This window comes from Cynocephalus volans, chromosome 14 (genome assembly GCF_027409185.1).
Source record: "Cynocephalus volans isolate mCynVol1 chromosome 14, mCynVol1.pri, whole genome shotgun sequence".
Taxonomy (NCBI): Eukaryota; Metazoa; Chordata; class Mammalia; order Dermoptera; family Cynocephalidae; genus Cynocephalus; species Cynocephalus volans.
The window spans coordinates 25,157,231-25,174,744 of NC_084473.1; the positions used below are offsets into that span (position 1 = coordinate 25,157,231).

A 17,514-nucleotide genomic window follows, 5' to 3' on the forward strand; every position below is an offset into this window, starting at 1 on the left:
GTTGCTACTGTTAAAATTTTGGTTTATGTCCTTTGGGTTTTTTTCTGTGTCCATTTTCCATGTGATTTACATAACTTTGCACTTTGCCCCACCCCTTTTCACTTAATGGTGAAGGTTGCCTTTTTAAAATACCAGCTTCAGTCTCAAAAGGCAAAATAACTAAACAGAAAAGGGTTTCTGTTTCATTTCTCTAAAGTTAGATATGACCCAACATTGGTTTTATACAACTTGCTTCATAATGCTTTTTAAGTACTAAATGTACTCAGAGGTCAGGGCTAGGAGATAAGATCTTTTAAAATTGTTAGGACAGAAATGATTTCAGAAGTTTTTTAAAGGGATGCCAGGAAATGGCTAAAATTTCACAACTTGGAAGAAGCAGGCAAAATAAAGGTCAAAAACAAAGCTTCCAAATCTACTTTGCATGGGAGGTGGAGGGGACGCTATCTCATGTGACTGCAATTGTATTTTGTTGCATAAAATGACATTTTTTGAGACTATTTCTGTTGAATCTTGATGGCAATGTTTTTTCATGGGTTACTTTCCTTGTGTATTTGTTCCAGACCCCTGTAAAAGAGCCCAACAGTGAAAATGTAGATATCAGCAGTGGAGGAGGCGTGACAGGCTGGAAGAGCAAATGTTGCTGAGCATTCTCCTGTTCCATCAGTTGCCATCCACCACCCGTTTTCTCTCCCTGCTGCAAAATAAGCCACTCTGTCCATTTTTAACTCTAAACAGATATTTCTGTTCTTCATCTTAACTATCCAGTCCACCTATTTTATTTGTTCTTTCATCTGTGACTGCTTGCTGACTTTATTATAATTTCCTTCAAACAAAAAATGTGTAGAAAAATCATGTCTGTGACTTCATTTTTAAATGTACTTGCTCAGCTCACCACTGCATTTCAGTTGTATTATAGTCCAGTTCTTCTTATCAACATTAAAACCTATAGCAATCATTTCAACTCTATTCTGCAAATTGTATAAGAATAAAAGTTAGAATTAACAATTTTATTTTGTACAACAGTGGAATTTTCTGTCATGGATAATGTGCTTGAGTCCCTCTAATCTATAGACACGTGATAGCAAAAGAAACAGAAGCCAGGAAAACACTCATTTTCGCCTTGAATATGTAAATGGGGTTAATTTTGTCCTGTGCCTTATGTGGAAAGGAACTTCTTTGGTTTTTTTCCTTTTTTGTTTTGGTGGAAGCATGTGCAGGAGTCATATCATCCATACATAAACCATTAAAATGTTTGTGGTTTGCTTGGCTGTAATTTTTAAAGTAGTTAATGAGGACAAAGAGTAATGCAGAAATGATAACTTTGGTTTGCTGAGTCTCATTTTAAGTGGCCTTTGATATTTAAAACTGTTCCTGCCACCGTTTCTTCTCCTTGGCCACTTTTCCCTTGCGGCCCATCTTCTTGCATGCTGCTTTATTTGCTTCTCTCCTGCCACCTCATGGTATGATTTTTTTTTAAATGAAAGGGGCAAACTAGTACGTTTGTCGAGTTTAATATAAAGCACTGATTTAACTTGCTAAGTAAGCTGAAAGGTAAATTCTAACTGCCTTCTATCAAATGTCAGTTAATCGATGTCTTCCCTCCATTTGCTCCCTGCCCTAAAACGTCTGTCCCAGATTCCTTCATTTGCTGTTTTACTTCTGTGTACGTTTTTCTCCCTGTTTGTTCCCTTCCTGTCTGTCCACTGAGTTTATGAAATGGAGGAGTTAATTGCATGCACTAGTGTTTGGAGGGTGTTGTGGTTTGTCTTTCTGATTAGGTGTATAGCCTATTCACTTTCCTAGAGTAAATCTCTTAACCTAAATTTGAGTAGTCTCCATTTTGGCAGCTCCTCTAGCAGTTTGGTAGCCCAGTAAAGATTGTTTTAAAACAAAAAAATGAGAAGGAGGAGTGAATTTTATTAACATGCTTGCCAAATGTATTGAGATTTGGCCTTCAAAGAACACTTTTTCAGTGTTAAGTTGTCTTTACCTTAAGATTTAGAAATACTTTAGAATATTATTAATTTTAAGTCCTATCTTCACATCCTTTTGGAAAACTTGTGTTACCATGGATTTGGAAAAAGGACAACAAAACGCTTTTATGTGAAGATGAAATCTCTAGCTATCTCTAACCCTGTCCTTTTTTCACTTCATTTTTCTAATTTTGCTTCATTGCTTATCACTGGGATAGGGTAAGTTAAGTTTGCTATGCTGCTAGCATCCTAAGATGATACCTCTGTTGAAATAATCGTGAATAGCATGATTCATTTCTAGCAGAGGCTGAGTTTAGGACAGCAGCTTCCATTGAAAAGTCTTTCTGTGTCGTGAATAGCATTTTAACGACCTCTTGGCTCACAAAAACAAGAAACATAGGGACGTATCTGCTATGAAAATCCAAGAATTTTTCAGATAGTGCCCGAAAAACAATTTTATATGCCTCACTGGTTGTTCTTAGATTTTTCCCTCACTTGACTTTATCATTGTTTACTACTAGTAAAAAGCAGCATTGCCAAATAATACCTAACTTTCCATTAAAAAAAAATAATGAAATGATGTTAAGCTTTTCGAAAAGTTTTAGGTTAAATCTATTGTTGTTAGATGAACTTTAATGTATTTGTTGCTTCCCTTTATCTGGAATGTGGCAGTAGCTTTTTTATTTTTAACCCTCTTTAATCTTACTGTTCAATTCAGTGACTTAAGGTTTGAGAGCTAAACACTGGGATTTTTGGTTAACAGACTGACAGTTTTGTTTGCATAATTATAATCGGCATTGTACATACAAAGGATATGGCTACCTTTTGTTAAATCTGCACTTTCTAAATATCAAGAAAAAAGGGAAATGGAGTATAAATCAATTTTTGTATAATCTGTTTGAAACATGAGTTCTGTTTGCTTAATATTAGGGCTTTGCCCCTTTTCTGTTAAGTCTCCTGGGATCCTACGTAGAAGCTGTTCTCATTAAACACCAAACAGTTAAGTCCATCCTCTGGTACTAGCTACAAATTCGGTTTCATATTCTACTTAATAATTTAAATAAACTGAAATATTTCTAGATGGTCTACTTCTGTTCATATAAAAGCAAAACTTGATTTCCAACTGTGTTGTTTGGTTTTCATTTGTTTATGGAGATGGAGGATTACTTCTGAAAACAACAATGCAAATTAACAAATATTAAACGTGGCAAAAATAGATGGGAAGTAACTTTCTCAACCTGTGAAAAACTGGGGAGGCAATTTCAAGAAATATCTGTGATAGGAAACTACATAAAAAATAGAATTATCTAGCGCTGGCCAGTTAGCTGAGTTGGTTAGAGTGTAGCCTTGTAACACCAAGGTCACGGGTTCAAATTCCAGAACCAGGCAGCTGTCTCAGTGCTGCACCCCCCCCATAGAATTATCTATAGAACACTAAAGCAGAATTATCCTGGTGCCAAAACAGGAGATACCCCTATCCTAGTCACTCCCAGCTAATGCTACTGAATGTGCCCTGAGGTACCAAGGCAGGTACACCATGTTGGAGGAGGAATCCTTTTTTTCGCAGTGGCTATCCTCTTATCTGAAAAATAGCAAGTATTTCCCACTTTTTTTTCTGAACCATAGCAACAGCTTTGGCTTTATATTTTGGCAGAAGAAATGTTTAATTCTAGGGCTGGCCCATGGCTCACTTGGGAGAGTGTGGTGCTGATAGCACTAAGTCAAGGTTTAGGATACCCTTACCGGTCATCTTTAAAAAAAAAAAAAAAGTTTAATTCTGTATTAAGGCCCTATTTGTCAGTAATACAGATAAATATTTGTTGACAGAATTCTTTCTGCTGGATGATACATAGAGGTTTTCTCGTGCATGGTTTATAAGAATCACCTGGAGAGTTTTTAATGCTGTCCCATTCCCCCCTTCAGCATACAAGGGTACTTCCAAGAGTTCATGGAAAGATTTGTAGTACCTTTTAATTGTTTTTTCATGAACTTTCTGGAGCACCCTCCTATTCCTGTTTTGTGTGTGAATGGTGAAGGGTGGGGCCTATGATTATGCCTTTGAAACTGGTATAAGAAAAATAGGATATGGTCTCTACCCTTAAGTTTATGGTCTAGTTTAGAAAGCAAAAGTCATTAATAATCAGCTAAGTATATACAAGAGCCAAATAGTTGGAATACAGATTTTAGGTGCTGTACTCAGAAGAGCAAGTTCAGTTGGTGAAAATATCTGGGATGGCTTTTTGAGGGAGGAGGGACATGAATTGGTTCTTGAACATGTACATTGATTGGCTAGGGCAGAGGGGAGGGCATCGTGAGAAGCCACAAAGGCTTGGCTTTTGTGGGAAACCGGAAGTGCACCTGGACGATGTGCTAGGTGATGCGGAGTCATGGTAAGGTCTTATGAGTGGTGAGAGCAGTGTGAGGAAAACTAGATGGTTGGAAGAGGAGAAACTGAAGGGTTCTAGAGTCTCATAGGAAGTTGCTAAATTAATCAAGGTTTGAATAGGACTTGGCTAAGATGATGGCAGAAGGAAATGCAGGGTTAAAGTTAAGGGGAGTATGTGAAGGGCAAAGTAGGTAGCTTGGTGCTTGTGGCACTATTCTAGGTTCTTTGGATTATGTCCTCAACATCCTGATGTAGTACCCATTTTCCAAAATAAGAAACTCAGATTAATTTGCTTGCACAACCAGTTGGTGCTGGAGTTGAATTTTGAAACCAGGCCTGACACCAGTGTCCCTCCTATTTTGTCACCATATCATAGTTTCTTAGGAGAAGGTCCTGAGTGTTGGTTATAATGATTGTAATGGGGGTAATAAGTGTGTGCCAGAGCCAACAGAAAAACAGTGCTTGAGTGTAGACTCGGGTGGTTAAAGTAACCATTAAGCCTGACTTCGGTATCTTCTGACAGAGTAATGCCCTTGGAAAATGCTTAACTCAGTGTACTACCATTTTTGTTTTAAATCTATATTATTCCTCACCACCTTGCTAATTGTTTCATCCTAGTTCAAATAATCTTTTGGCTGAAAGGAAACAATAAGCAAGTGGCTTTTCACAGTTGTTCTAAAGCCATAAGCACTTTGCGGGGGACTTCTGTTGCTGTTTTGATAATGTCTGCAACAGTGAGTAATAGTGGTAAAATAACTCAAAATAGAGGTGAGGGGAAAGAAGGCAGCTGGATACAGTTTATGCCATCTTCCTTGGTGGATTTGAGATAGTTTATATTAAACGACTAGTACAGTATGACCTGAAATAAGATCCGGGGCCATGTAGGGGAAGTGAGGGATGCAAGCGAAACAGTGCTTTGCTGGGGACACTTGAGTTTAGGTCTGAGATTTCCAGCACCAACTTGAAAAGGGAGGCCATGTATTCCTGTTCATCCAGTTAAAAAGGGCATAACAGTTGCTAAGAAAAGGAAATCTCTAGCACAAAAGTCAGGAAGTTTTACCATTAAAGGTCAATGAACTACAAAGTGAAAATGTCTCCAGTGCAGGTGTATCAAGTGCATAAATTTGCTTGTATGCCTCTATCATTTATTGAATACCACAGAAACGCGAGAGTAAATTGTAAATCAATGATGTTTCTACTGGCAGCTGAAGTAATAAAGTCTAGGTCTGTAGCTTTATGGTGATCTGACTTACTACAGACATGTAATCTATCGCTTCTTAAAGAAAGGGTAATTGGGGCCGAGCCCGTGGCGCACTTGGTAGAGTGCTGCGCTGGCAGCGCGGCGACGCTCCCGCCGCGGGTTCGGATCCTATATAGGACTGACCCGTGTACTCACTGGCTGAGTGCCGGTCACGAAAAAACGACAAAAAAAAAAAAAAAAAAAAAAAAGAAAGGGTAATTGATGTTATATTCTGAAATAGTCTCAGTTGGTCTTTTGACAGGAGCTAGAGAGAAGTCAGTTCAAGATTAAGCGCTCTAGTAAGTGCTTCGAGGGCAGGTTTTTAGTGTTAAATTGAAAAGATCCATTTGCTTTAGACAACAAATATGCAGGTTGCAGAGTTGATGTTTCTTTGAAAATGGCGGGACTCAAAGGCCATTTCACCTATGCCTCTTCTGAAGTGCCTGAAGTATTACATCAAATCCTCATAGGTTTCACGTAAATCACATAAGTCTGGAAGATTTTGAAAGCAAATGACTTGGTGGTGAAATGACTTGTGTGGTGGAAGTGCTGAGTAGGGCTTCTTCCAGGCCAACTTACTGGGATGAATTAGTTAGAAATCTAATGTAATTCCATGCTTTCCTTTTACTTGTCTTATTTATGTTCTGATCACCCAGCTTTGAGACCTCAACTGTTGACTTCTCCCTCTTAGCCACCCAGTACTGTTGAGTTTTCTTACGTTATCTCAGGTCTTCCCCTTTACATTCCCGCTGCTCTACTTTTGGTACTTGCCAGTCTCCTGCGGAGCACTGTTAGTTTTCTAGCAGATTACCTTGTGTTGGTCTCCCTCACACACCCCTCGTCTATCTTGCACAGATCAGAAGGTTAATCTTCCTGAAGCCCACTTTCCTCTTACCTACAGCAAGGATCCATCATGGTTTGTTGCTGTCCAAGCTTCCAGGAGAATACAGCTTGCTATTACAGCTTTCACTTTAACCAAAGTGCTGCACAAATCCGCTCAGCTATTCATAGGCCTCAAAACAGATCAGGCCACAAAATTTTTGCTTCTACCACCACTTTGCTTAAATAACATCCACCAGTATCAGTTTTGGTTCTTAGCTGCAAACAGTAAAAACTAACTTTGGCTAGTTTAAGCAGTGGAGGACATTTATTAAGAGGCTATTATGGTTGTATTTTAATAAGGTGGTATTGGGAAAAAATGGTGGTAGCAGTGGCATAATTTTTCATTTTTTACAAATCCCTCCATAGAAACCCAGCACGTAGTGAACAACTTATATAGCAAACATAATTGACAAGGTATTCCCACAACTCCCCCACATACAAGCAGGCAGGGCCAAACTCTGACCAGAAGCAAGGGCTGCATAATATCAGCATCTGTGGGGAGGAAAGCAAAGGGGAGCAATGGGCATCTGATGGACCTAGGAGCTCCAAAATAGCCACAGGTACTCAAAGGCTCTGTAAACCAATCTGAGAGCAGTGGCTGGAAATGGAAGGGGTTTGCACACTCCAATAGCAAGTGAGCACAAGGGATCCGCAATAAACTCTGTGATGGCTACAGCAGTCTGGGCCCTAGGAAATACCCTTTTCCCACTAAAAGAAACCAAGGTTTTTTTAAATGGCAGATTCCAAGTTGGTGGCAGAACATGTGTAAGATGGGCCTGAATTGTCACATCAGACAAACTCAATAGAGCTTGGGAGCCAACTTGAAGAGGCCAACTCTGACCAAAGCTGAGACAGTTGGAATACATCAAATATGTTTAAATCCCCACGTTTATAACGATACTAAACACACACACACACACCCCAACTGGTCACTATGCGAGGATAACTGGGAAATCTCTCTCTCCTCTCCCCCCGTAACTTCCCCCTCTGGTAAATAAAGGAATCGAGAATTTATCTTGTTTTCCGCATATAAACTATGTCACTGGGTAACTAAATAAGAAATGAGATGAAGTTTCTCTATAGAGAAGTATTCCTCTAAAGAAATGATAGAATCTAATTGAATCTAACTGAAAGTCTAAATGAAATTAGAACCTATTTTGCAACCTCTAGTGAATTAATGGATCTAGGCAATGATCAATGGCTACTAACATCACAAAAAGAGAGATCCAACAAAATATATATTTATGTACCTTCTGACCAGCACACAATACTTCTTATGGTGAGGCCATGCCAAAAAAGATCAAATCTGTAGCCTAGATTCAATTGCCAATTTATAGGAAATCTGAGGATGACAACTGCCATTTTCCACTGGGAGGTTGCAGACCCTGAAGCTGCCCCACCTCTGATTCGCAGGGGTGAGACTGGAATCTGCCTCCCTGAAGGATGAAGATGACAAAGTGGCAGAAATAATTTTTATTTTTTTTTTAAAAGATGACCAGTAAGGGGATCTTAACCCTTGACTTGGTGTTGTCAGCACCACGCTCACCCAGTGAGCCAACCGGCCATCCCTATATAGGGATCCGAATGCGTGGCCTTAGTGTTATCAGCACCGCACTCTCCCAAGTGAGCCATGGGCCGGCCCAGAAATAATTTTTAGACAATGCCTAATATGAAAGAAAGTGGATCAGCTTCTGGATGCGGGGGACACAACTGTGTTTCTATTGCTCTCCTGTGTCTTGGATGACTGTAAAGAGTTTTTCAACCCCCAAAGATTTAATCTGAAGCATTCTTGGATTTCAGAAGAGTGGCTTATTTATGCCTTCTTGATCAGTACATAAAGCTCCGTATTTCTGACCATTTATTAGTTTAATCATCTAAAATGTAATCACAAATTCATCAATTAAATATGTTTTAAAATCTCTCTCTCAAAAAAAAGACAATCTCCCTTTTGGCCCTCTGAGCAGCAAGCACCATGGTGGTTGGTAAGAACAAGCTTCTTACAAAAGGCAGCAAAAAGCCAAGAAGAAAGTGGTTGATCCATTTTCTAAGAAAGATTGGTATGGTGTGAAGTGCCTGCTGTGTTTACTATAAGAACCATTGGGGCCAGCCCGTGGCTCACTTGGGAGAGCGTGGTGCTGACACCACCAAGTCAAGGGTTAAGATCCCCTTATGGGTCTTAGGAAATATTGAAAAAACACCAGTCACCAAGACTCAAGGAACCAAAATTGCATCTGATGGCCTCAAGGGTCATGTGTTGGAAGTGAGCCTTGCTGATCAGCAGAATGATGAAGTTTCATTTAGAAAATTCAAGCTGAGGATGTCTAGGGCAAAAACTGCCTAACTTCCATGGCATAGATCTTACTCATGACAAAATGTGTTCCATGGTCAAAAAATGGCAGACCATGATTGAAGCTCATGTTGATGTTAAGTCTACCGATGGTTATTTGCTTCGTCTGTTCTAAAAAGCGCAACAATCAGATATGGAAGACTTCTTATGCTCAGCACCAACAGGTCTGCCAAATCCGGAAAAAGATGATGGAAATCATGACCCGAGAGGTGCAGACCCGTGACTTGAAAGAAGTGATCAATAAATTGATTCCAGACAGCATTGGAAAAGACATAGAAAAGCTTGCCAATCTGTTTATCCTCTTCATGATGTCTTTGTTAGAAAAGTAAAAATGCTGAAGAAGCTCAGGTTTGAATTGAGAAAACTCATGGAGCTTCATGGTGAAGGTAGTAGTTCTGGAAAAGCTACTGGGGATGAAACAGGTGCTAAAGTTGAACGAGCTGATGGATATGAACCATCAGTCCAAGAATCTGTTTAAAATTCAGAACTTTAATAGTGACAAATAAAAAATCCCGTTTACAAAAAAGAAAAAGAAAATCTGAGGACAGAGGAACATACCAAACTACATTAATCACTAATTCCAGACTGGTAAACTTTACAAGACAATTTATCCAGCCTTTCAACAATTAAATTTCAATGGGGGAGAGAAAGATATAAGCAGGCAAGGCTAAACCACAGTATGGTTAGCTAGAAAGTAGAGAGGTAATACACTATAAAGAAAATTATGGAAATGATTACCCTAAATGTCAGGACAGGGATATTCTCAGCAGAGGAAGGAGTTATGACTGGTAGGGGCATATGGAGGGTTTGTGAGATAGTAAAATACTATCTACTGACATAAATATTGGTTACAAGGGTATTTGTCTTTTAACAATTCATTAATCTACACATTTGTTTTATGTGGGTTTTAAAATCTGTATTATAAATTTAACCATAAAAGACTGTGTGTGGGTGTGTGTTTACAATTATATAAGGTGGCTCCCAATCTCCAGGACCATAGAACCAGTCTTAACAGACTGTGCAGCCAAGACGGATGTTCAAAATTAGGCTCAGAAGAATTGGGCTGCTAGGGCCCTATTGTCATTGCTGATGAACACAACCTTATGCCCCAAGAATTGTCACTGCTGCCTCTGAAAATGATATACCTCCCACCAGTGCCAAAACCCTTGTGAAGGTGGCTACTGTGTGGCCTTTGCTTCTTTGTTTCAGTGACTTCTGGCTCAGAGTTATGTGATTCCCATGCTCAGCCAAGGTCGTGAGCCAGTGCCTACGCCCTTGCTACTCAAAGTGTGTTCCTCAGATCAACTGCAATGGGATCGCCTGGGAGCTTGTTAGCAATGCAGAACCTCAGCACAATTAGAATCTGCATTTAAATGCAGAGTCTACATTTAAACCAAGTTATTCTTCCACATACTACAATTTGAGAAGGGCTGACGTACATTATTGTTCTGCGGCCAATCCAAATCTCATCATCAGGTAAGTGATCCACTCCTGAGCAGGGACATGGCCTCTCCCTTCTTCATGCCGCGAACAGAACTTGTAGCACACATTTCTGCTGGGCATTTATTACATACTTCCTTGGTTGTACTTAATTGTGTTCTGTGTGATTTATCTCCTTAACAGATTGTAAGCGTCTGGTGGGCAAGGACTCTGTCTTGTCCCTTTTGTGTCTTCACAGATCTTAGTGCATTGCTGCCCATGGAGCAGGTGCCCAGGACATGCGTCGAGTGAACCAGTGACTTTCCTTCAGCTTCCTTCTCCCCACCATGTCCAGCAAGAGATGCATTGTCCTCCTTTTCCCCACTCCCACTTTCATGCATTCATAGTTGTATTTAGATTTAAAGACAACTTCAATTATAACTTTAAAAAAACTTTAAAATTCAAGCCCAAGTCTATTCTTACTACTTTCGGATTTTCGATTGGTTGACTCCCAGTGGATCTGTTTCCTTGCTTGAAGGAGGTGGACTAGAAAGCCCTCTGACACTCACTCCAGTGAAATATTCTGTGATTCTGCAGTTCCCATTGCTGGTTTATCCAGGACTCACAATACTCCAACTCTTCTGGAGTTGGCGAGGAGAAGGTGGGGGCGGGAGGTGGTGTGTGTGGAAACTGTAAATGAAATATAGACTCGCTGCACCACCTTGTGACTATTCCTGGGAACTGCACTTTTTCATTGTGCCATGAGATACTTTGCATAATAAACCCACGATGAATTCAGGGTAAACATAGCCACACAAAATTCAGTTCTCTCTCCCAACTCCCACTAAAATGTCAGTAAAGGAATTTATAAGTATAAGCTTACAACGACCAAATAGAGAGGGGCAAGAGACATTTGCAAATGAGAATTAGAACTTTTATTTATGCAAATATTAAACAATTATGAAAGTCCTTAAAAATGGAAGATGGACAACAGAACTGACATAGACCATAAGTTACAACCTAAATGTTTTCAAAGAGATGCCAATAAGAAGTGAGCAGATTTGCCCTGAAGAATCCCAGGAATGGCAGGATTTATGAGTACTAGGTTCCATGAAAAAGTAAGGCATGTGGCAATAGGCTAAAAATGGGGACTGATTGAAAGTCAGTACAGGAAATAATGGGGTTGCCAGGTGTCCCTCTCCCACTAACATTAGTAGAAGGAGAGAAATAATAAAGATTAAAACATAAATAAACAAAAGAGAATAGAGAAACAATGGGAAAAAAATCAAAATGAAGAGGTTGGTTTTTTTAGATCAACAAAATAGACAAACCCTTAATAATATTAAGAAAGAAATGGGTGCTGGCTGGTTAGTTCAGTTATTTAGAGCTAGTACTGATAACACCAAGGTCAAGGGTTTGGATCCCCATACAGGACAGCTGACAAAATAAATAAATAAATAAGAAAAAGGAAAAAAAAGAACACCGAAATAAATAAAATCAGAAATGAAAGAAGAGACATTACAACTGAAACATTCAGCCACAGAAATGAAAAAGATTATGAGACTATTATGAACAATTATACACCAACAAACTGGATAACCTAGAAGAAATGGATACATTCTCAGAACCTAAGAAGACTAAATCGTAAAGAAATAGAAAATCTGAATAGGCCTATAATTAGTAAAGAGATTGAATCATTATCAAAAATCTCCCCCAGAAGGAAAGCCTAGAACCAGGTGGCCTCACTGGACAATTCTAAAAAATACTCATATTTAAACTGCATTTACTAGAAGAAAACAGAAAATGCTTCATGACATTGGACTGGGCAAGGATTTTTTTGGATAAGACCTCAAAAGTACAGGCAACAAAAGCAAAAATAGGCAAATGGGATTACATCAAACTAAAAAGCTTCTGCACAGCAAAGGAAACAATCAAACCTATAGAATGGGAGAAAGTATTTGCAAGCTATGCATCTGACAGGGGGTTAATATCCAGAATATATAAGGAACTCAAAACAATTCAATAGCAAAAGACACACACACAAACACACACGCAAACACCTAACCTGATTATAAAAGAAAAATGGGCAAAAGACCTAAATAGACATTTCTCTAAAGACATACCAGTAGGTAGATAGGCCAATAGGTAGATGAAAAAATGCTCACCATCACTAATCATCAGGGAAATGCAAATCAAGACCACAATGAAATATCACCTCACCCCAGTTACAATGGCTATTATCAATAAGACAAAAAATAACAAATGCTAAGGAGAATGCAGACAAAGGGGAACTTTTATATACTGTTGGTGGGAATATAAGTTGGTACAGCCATTATGGAAAACAGTATGGAGGTTCCTCACAAAATTAAAAATAGAACTACCATATGATCCAGCAATCCCAGTACTGGGTATAGCCAAAGGGAAGGAAATCAGTATGTCAAAGAGATGTCTGCATTCTCATGTTTATTGCAACACTATTCACAATAGCCAAAATATGGAATCAAACTAAGTGTCCATCTATGGATAAATGGATAAAGAAAATGTGGTACATATATGTACAATAGAATACTATTCAGCCATAAAACAATGAAATCCTGTCATTTGCAGCAATATGGATGAACCTGGAGGACATTATGTTAAGTGAAATAAGCCAGACACAGAAAGACAAATACCATGTGATCTCACTCGTATGTGGAATCTCAAAAAAAGATCTCATAGAAGTGGAGAGGAGAATTGTGTAAGGAGGAGGTTAAAGTATAATGCCCTCCAAATTGAGAGGGTTTTTCAGTACTGAAGAAGGAAATAGGCAGGTCCATTCAGTAATCAGAGATATTTATTAATCGGTGACTTACAGACAAGGAAGCTGGATGCAGTGAAGAATCACATGTCAGCAGATGAGAACTCTAGCTTTAAGGTTAGGCAATGTTTACATAGCAAAGCCCCTGTTACCAAGAATAACTTCAAGGAAACATCTTAAGAAAATAAGGTAATAACATCATTCACCTGGTGTCTTGTGATCCATGTGGCTTGGTTGGGGAGCACAGAACACTGATGCCACCTGCTGTAATAAGTCACTCACTCCCTGAAATCTATGTTCCTATGTTTACACTTGCCCTAATCTTAAGGTGTAACTGGTCAGTGAAGCAAAGGAATAAGATTGAGTCAACATGGCAAATAGGGCACAAAATGGCATTGGTTTTGTTCACCCTCTAACAGGAATAGTGGTTACCAGAGGCCAGGGAGGAGAGGTGGGAGAAGGGGATGGGAAGAGGTTGGTCAACAGGTACAAAGTTACTGTTAGATAGGAGAAATAAGTTCCGGTGTTCTATTACACAGTAGGATGACTACAGCTAATAATGATGTATTGTATATTTCAAAATAGCTAGAAGAGAGGATTTTGAATGTTATCATCACAAAGAAATGATAAATGTTTGAAATGATGGATATGCTAATTACCCTGATTTAATCATTATACAATGTACACATGTATTGAAATATTACACTGTATGCTGTATGTACAATTATTATGTGTCAATTATAAATAAAACTTAAAAAAAGAAATTGAAGATGACAAATAAATGGAAAGGCATCCTGTGTTTGTGGAATGGAAGACAATTCATAGTACTCAAATATTCATAGTACTCAAAGTAATCTACAGATTCAGTGCAATCCCTATCAAAATCCCCATGGCATTTTTTTTGCAGAAGTAGAGAAAAAAAACTCCTAAAATTCACATAGAAGGATGCGGTGTTAATAACACCAAGGTCAAGGGTTCAGATCCTGGTACTGACCAGCCACCAAAAACTAAAAAAAAAACCCAATATATGGAATTGGAATATCAAAGGACCCCAAATAGCCAAAACAATCTTGAGAAGGAAGTACAAAGTTGGAGGATTCACACTTTCTTCCTTGTTTCAAAACATACTACAAAGCTACAGTTATCAAAACAGTATGGTATTGGCATTAAGACAGACACATGGACAACCAATGGAACAGAATAGAGAGTCCAGAAATAAACCCTCATGTATATGGTCAAATGATTTTCAACAAGGGTGACAAGACTACACAATGAGGAAAGGATAGTCTGTTCAACAAATGATGTTGGGAAAACTGGATATCTGTATACAAAAGAATGAAGATGAACCCTTATCTTACACACAGTACAAAACTTAACTCAGAATGAATTAAAGACCTAAATGTAAGACCTGAAACTATAAAATTCCTAGAAGAAAACATAGGGGAAAATCTTCATGACATTGGACTTAGCGATGATTTCTTGGATATGACACCAAAAACACAGGTAACAAAATATAAAATAGACAAATAGGACTGCACCAAACTCAAAAGCTTTTGTGCATCAAAAGAAACAATAGAGTGAAAAGGCAATATACAGAATGAGAGAACATAATTGGAAATCGTATATCAGATAAGGGGTAAATATCCAGAATTTATAATGAACTCCTACAAGTCAATATCAAAAATCAAATAACCCAATTTAAAAATGGGCAAAGGACTTGAATAGGCATTTCTCTAAAGAAGATATGCAAGTGACAAACAAGTACATGAAAAGATGCTCAATATCACTAATCATTAGGGAAATGAAAATCAGAACCACAATGAGATGTCACTTCACACCTGTTAGGATGGCCACTATTGAAAAAACAGAAAATAACAAGGTGAGGATGTAGAGAAATTGGAACACTTGCACCCTGTTGGTGGGATTCTAAAATGGTGCAGCCACTGTGTAAAACAATTTCTAAAAAAATTAGAAATAAGACTACAATATGATCCAGCACCTCCACTTCTGGATATATAGCCAAAAGAATTGAAAACAGAATCTTGAATAGATATTTGCACACCATGTTCATCGCAGTATTATTCACAATAAGCAAGATGTGGACACAACCTAAATGTCCATCAATGGATGAATGCATGAAGAAAATGTGTTATGTATATACAATGGAATATTATTCAGCCTTAAAATATAAAGAAATCCTGTCACATGCTAACACATGGATGAAACTTGAGGAACTTATGCTAAGTGAAATAAGCCAATCACAAAAAGACAAATATTGCATGATTTTACTATATGAGGCATCTAAAGCAATCAAACTCATAGAAACCGAAAGTAGAATGATTGCCAGGGGCTGGGGGAGGGAGCAATGGGGAGTTGTTCAATGGATATAGAGTTTCAGTCATACAAGATGAAAAAGTTCTAGATATCTGTTGTACAACAATGTGGATAGTTAACAATACTTGTCCTGTAATGTACACTTAAAAATGGTTAGGAGAGGGCTGGCCAGTTAGCTCAGTTGGTGACGGCATGATACTGATAAAATCAAGGTCCAGGGTTCAATACCTGTACCATCCAGTCACACACACAAAAATTGTTAGGACAGTAAATTTATGTGTTTTTTACCATAATTTTTAAAAAATTAAGGCAAATCAAAATTTAAAAAGTGCATGAGACTTGAAAAGACATTTATTCAAGGATGATATGCAAAGGGCCTGGAAGCACATGAAAAAATGCTCTACCTCGTTAATCACTGGGAAATGCAAATCAAAATTACAATGAGATACCACTTCACCCCATTAGGATGGCTATAACAAAAACAAACCAAAAAACAGGCAAACTGAAAACAAAAAACAGAAGACAAGTGCTGATGGGAACGTGGAGAAAATGCAACGCACGTACATTGCTAGGGGGAAGGTAAAATGGTACAGCCACTGTGGAAAACAGTCTGCCGGTTCCTCAATAAGTTCAACACAGAATTACCATGTGATCTAGTAATTCCACTCCTAGGTATTTACCCAAAAGAACTGAAAACAGGTGTTCAAACAAAAACTTGAATAGGAATGTTCACAGCAGCACTATTCACAATAACCCAAAGATAGAAACAACTCAAATGTCCATCAGCTGGTGAGTGGATCAACAAAATGTGGAATATCCAAACACTGGAATATTACTCGGCCATAAAAAGTAATAAAGCACTGATACATGCTACAATATGGATGAACATAGAAAACATTATGGTAAATGAGTGAAGCCAGACACAAAAGCCCACATATTATATGACTCCATTATAGAAAATATCCAGAATAGATGAATCCTAGAGATAGAAAGCAGATTAATGGTTGCCAGGGCTGGAGAACAGGGGATGGGGAGTGACTGCTAATGGTTATGGAGTTTCCTTTTGGGTGATAAAAATGTTCTGGAACTAGATAGTGGTGATGATTGCACAACATTGTGAATGTACTAAATGCCACTGAATTGTGCATTTTAAAATTATGAGTTTTGGGCTGAGCCCGTGGCGCACTTGGTAGCGTGCTGCGCTAGCAGCGCGGCGACGCTCCCGCCGCGGGTTCAGATCCTATATAGGAATGACCGGTGCACTCCCTGGCTGAGCGCTGGTCACAAAAAAAAAAAAAAAAAAAAGTAAAATTATGAATTTTATGTTATGTGAATGTTGCCACCCTTTTTTAGAATGGCATTATACAATTTAATCAGTAGTTCAGTAGTAAATTAAACACTTTGGACTCAATAGGATTCCACTCACAACACAAATAAATTGAAACATAATTTCATAAAAATTTATAAATTCTCATTTCATGTTAATAGCCAGTGATTTCACAGTGAGTTTTGAGTTTCTGAATTGGATCGACTTGTGAGGCCAGGACCATAACATAGAAGATAAATCAAACTTACCAAGAAGGCATTCAGTCACTATGTAGGTGACTTCTTGGCCTGACTAGAGCAGTAAGCTCAGGGTTCTCAGTTGCTGACTTTGTCCCTGCTACCAGGTTTGGTTGCTTGGTGGTGGGGAGGCTGTGCACACAGCTGCATAGCAGGTGGTAAGGGTAGATTTGTAGGTGATTTGCCTGATTATAAAAGTATCAACCAGGGCTAGCCGGTTAGCTCAGTTGGTTAGAAGGCAGTGTTACAACACCGAGATCAAGGGTTTGGATCCCTGGACCAGCCAGCCACCAAAACAACAACATCGAAAAGTATCAGCCATGTGTGGTTTTTCTGTAGGAAACAATTGCATTTCCCCAGGAAATGGGGCACCTCTCTCTTTTTCCTGATTCGAATGGTAAGCCAGTATGTCAGCTCCTAGGATTTGCTGCTATCTTCAAAATGTCAGGTCTTAAATCTGGAGAAGAAAGCTATCATGCCTTTTTGGAGCCATGAATATTATCCAGGTTCTATCTATTGCTCAGATTGGCAGAGAAGTTTTTAATTTTAAAAAAGTTCAATTTAGCAATTTTT

The 17,514-nt window shown here is 38.6% G+C and overlaps 1 protein-coding gene across 1 annotated transcript in view; it reads left to right on the forward strand.

The window, feature by feature from the left end:
- The window catches only part of RAB10 (RAB10, member RAS oncogene family), an 88,700-nt gene extending 85,648 nt beyond the window's left edge, over window positions 1–3,052 (forward strand). The window contains exon 6 of the mRNA XM_063078505.1: window positions 561–3,052. Within this exon, the coding sequence (XP_062934575.1) occupies window positions 561–644 (84 nt within the window). The 3' untranslated portion in view covers window positions 645–3,052. The remainder of the gene's footprint in view (window positions 1–560) is intronic.
- Window positions 3,053–17,514: the final 14,462 nt, after the last annotated feature.